The sequence below is a fragment of the Arachis hypogaea genome, chromosome 5 (genome assembly GCF_003086295.3).
Source record: "Arachis hypogaea cultivar Tifrunner chromosome 5, arahy.Tifrunner.gnm2.J5K5, whole genome shotgun sequence".
Lineage (NCBI taxonomy): Eukaryota > Viridiplantae > Streptophyta > Magnoliopsida > Fabales > Fabaceae > Arachis > Arachis hypogaea.
In genome coordinates this window covers 56,600,164-56,603,552 of record NC_092040.1, presented here as the reverse complement: position 1 = coordinate 56,603,552, position 3,389 = coordinate 56,600,164, and the positions used below count along the sequence as shown (strand labels likewise).

At 35.5% G+C, this 3,389-nt stretch overlaps 1 protein-coding gene across 1 annotated transcript; it reads right to left on the bottom strand.

Moving 5' to 3' along the window:
* Positions 1–1,001: 1,001 nt before the first annotated feature.
* On the bottom strand, positions 1,002–3,087 carry LOC112801606 (protein PHYTOCHROME KINASE SUBSTRATE 1-like). The gene has a single exon (XM_025844431.3). The coding sequence runs from the start codon at positions 2,584–2,586 to the stop codon at positions 1,105–1,107; it is 1,482 nt and encodes a 493-aa protein (XP_025700216.1). The 5' UTR covers positions 2,587–3,087; the 3' UTR covers positions 1,002–1,104.
* Positions 3,088–3,389: the final 302 nt, after the last annotated feature.

Sequence of the window (3,389 nt, the reverse complement as noted above, 5' to 3'; positions counted from 1 at the left end):
TGATTTTTCTAGTTGAATGTTGCTTTTAGGATATTCCATGTATCCTTGAGGTTTTAAATGTTATATATATCAGTAGTGTCTATTTTCTTCTGTCTCGTATGGATATAAATAATCATCACATGATCAACATGAGCCTGTTTCACAGACTTTGCATCTAATTGCATAATAAAAAGTGGAAGTTACTGTGCCTTATATTTAGATTTATTTTCATTATTAATTTTTTTAAGTTATTGAATTAATATATCTAAATAAATGTATTAAGATATGTAAATTCAAAGACGTACACTTACCAATAGTACTGGACAATGCAATTGCAAAACGCCCTTCATGATGTTCCATGTTTTTTTAATTTGAAAGATGATTAAGATTTTCATACTCATAATGAAAAATTATTAAAAGACTTAACTTATTTTCTTAATTATTCTCCTAACTTTTAAATATAAAAATTTAAACTTTATACTTTCTTAATATTTTTAAAAATAATATATATTTAATGTTTTATTTATTTGACTATTAAGAGAATAATTAAGAAAATAAATTAACATTCTTAATATTTACTCAAATTAACCATTTCTTTCTATTTGTTGGTTGAATGCAATAATAGCCAACAATACATGAAACTCCACACATCCATAAATTTTCTTTTTCCCTTTTGCTTGTGGTTCTCAAAAAGAGAGAGGCAGGGGAGGGGATGATGGAAAGTGAAAAGCAAAAGCAGTTGAAAAGTCCATGATAAATGCATTTTCCTTGTCTAAATGGCTATGATCCGATCCATTGACACATACAATAAAACAAAAAGCTATACAACAATAAGCATGATCTTGATGAGCACACATGATATTGGAAAGAGGCACTTCCTAATAGGATATATCACATTTCACATCCTATCTTTCTTCCTATGAAACCAATGCATGCATATAATAATAAAATCATTAATTTTCAATAAGTTCTGATTATGCTACCATTATTCTGAACAAAAAAAAAAAAAAAACTCAGATGAATTATAAACAAGAATTTTTTAATACTAAGCCAAGATACATTATAATTGAAACAATTATTTTTTCCAAATCGAACAAAAGATAAGACATAATAATTAATATTCAGCTAAATGCACAAGAGTTGGGAAGCATGTGGTGGGTGTGAACGTTGTTGCATTGGTGGTTTTCCCTGCTTTGTCTCTGCTTGAAACCTTGCCACTTGATTTATGTTATCGAATTTGCGACTAAATTGGGAGTTGGGGCTCAGCTTCTCAGATGCCTTGACGGTTTCCGAGGCTACTCCAACTGCTTTTTGGCTCTTGCAGCCCAACAGCATGCCCGGACGCCGCTTATACACCTCTTTTCCAGCTTTCGGCTGTGGTCTAGCTGGACTCCTAAGGGTTGCAACAGACCTTTGATCTTCGCAATCAGACATGGCCGAGTACTCTAATGCGCTCGCCGTTACCACGCTCCATTCTATGCTAGCCTCACTCGGCGCATAACACGTTGTGACGGGGCTAGCACAGAAGGAAATAACTTCGCAAGAAGTTCTAATTGGTCTAACAAGGAAGGGATTATTTGCCTTCCCTGTGAGACTATCAATTTCAAATAAATCTGAACTTGCATCACTCTCACAATCATCATCGTTGTAGTTTCCATTTCCTTTTTTTGCTAAATCAGTTTCCTCTATTTTTGGAAGAACAACAGCATCAGCATCATCATCATCCCATGAAGAATGCATTACCAATCTTTTATCAAAGCTCAATGACTTGCTCGTGCAATGATTCAAGATTGGAGAACCAAACACTTCCAATGATTTTCTTGATTTCTCTGCTTTTTCCTGAAGTTGAATTTTCTTCAGTGCTAATAAACCGTTTTCTCTGTTCAACAACTTCTCTTTGTTGTTGTCCAGCGAGATTTCTGCTTCTGCATGAGGATTAGTTTCTTTAACCGAATCACGATGATGGTGATTATTAGTATCCAGAACTGGATTCAAGTTCTTTTTTGCGCTAGCAGCGTTGTTGCTAATATCAACAGAATCTTTATCAGAACAATAGCATTTGCATCCAAGGTTTGCAAGAAAACTAGCCTTATTTCTTTGTACCTTCTTGTTTTTTATTCTTGAAGATTCTTTCAAGGAACTCTGTAACAGTGCACTTTGGCTGTTCCAACTTGATTCAGAAGGAACGCTGCTCGGTGTTCCAAACTTGCTGCTGCTTCTGTTGTTGAACTTTCCAGTCTCCGTAGATTTTTGTTCATCTTTTTTCTGGTCGTAATAATGGTGATGATATTGGTTCTTTCTTCGTTGACTCATCAGAACCTCTCCTCCTTCTGCTCCGTTAAAGTACTTTTCGGCCTCGAAGACGCCGATTTCGCAGTCCTCTTCCTTCATTATTCCATGTTGAAGAAAAGGAAGAGGTTGTCCCTCCTTTCTGCTGTTGAAGTTTTGCCTTGACGAGTCAACAAAAGTCGGTTGTTGTTGTTCATTGGTGTTCAAGTAGGAAGAGATCGAAGCATTTCGGAGGTGGTGGTTGTTATTCTGATTAAAGTCGAAATTTTGCAAGTTATGCATGTTGCTGTTCGCAGTAGTGGATGCTATGATTACCATGTTTATGGAAATGGCTTAATTGGCTTATATTATATATATATAGTAGAATTAAAAGAACAAAATAGTTTGAGGGAAAACAAGAATTGATATAGGTGTATGTTTCAATTACCAAGGTTCTTAGGAAAATTGTTATTATGAGAAGATAAAGGTAGAGACTAGTGAGGATTTGGAAAATGATGAAGCGATGATGAATATGGTTGCATATGGATATGTAGGAATGAATTAGGAGTGGGTGTTTATTAAGTGGAACAACGGAAATGTCAAAGTAGGTAGGGCCATGTGCTTCTTAGCCTAATTGACACTTCATCTGGGATTTTCACGGGGAATTTTCTTGAAACTCATCATCTTAGTCTATATGCTCTGTCATAGATTCCTTCCAAAACTAAACATGTTTAGAAAGTTGGCAAATTTCTCAGGCCAAGCTAAATTTATTGTAATCTTTTTCTATCTTTTATAGGTGAAATTATTATTATTATTATTATTGTTATTATTATTATTATTAAAAAATCACCCTTTTCAAAAAAGACTAGTATTATGTTTAGAATTTTATTATCTTGTGTTTTAAAAATATATGTTAAAAATTGTTCGGTAGGTCGGTTACCGGACGGTTCGGGTGGATACTTGAGGAGGTGGGAACGCTTCAATTGCGGTTGTACAGGGATCGGGTCTGCTGGGTAGCCGAGCCCTCGTTGTGGAAGGAAGGAGGGGGTGTCACCTGCAAAGACACTCCGACGCTCTAGTCAGCTAGTATGCAGGTGAGGAATGGGTTAGGTGGAATGTGTGACGTACCTTGGGGAGGTAGG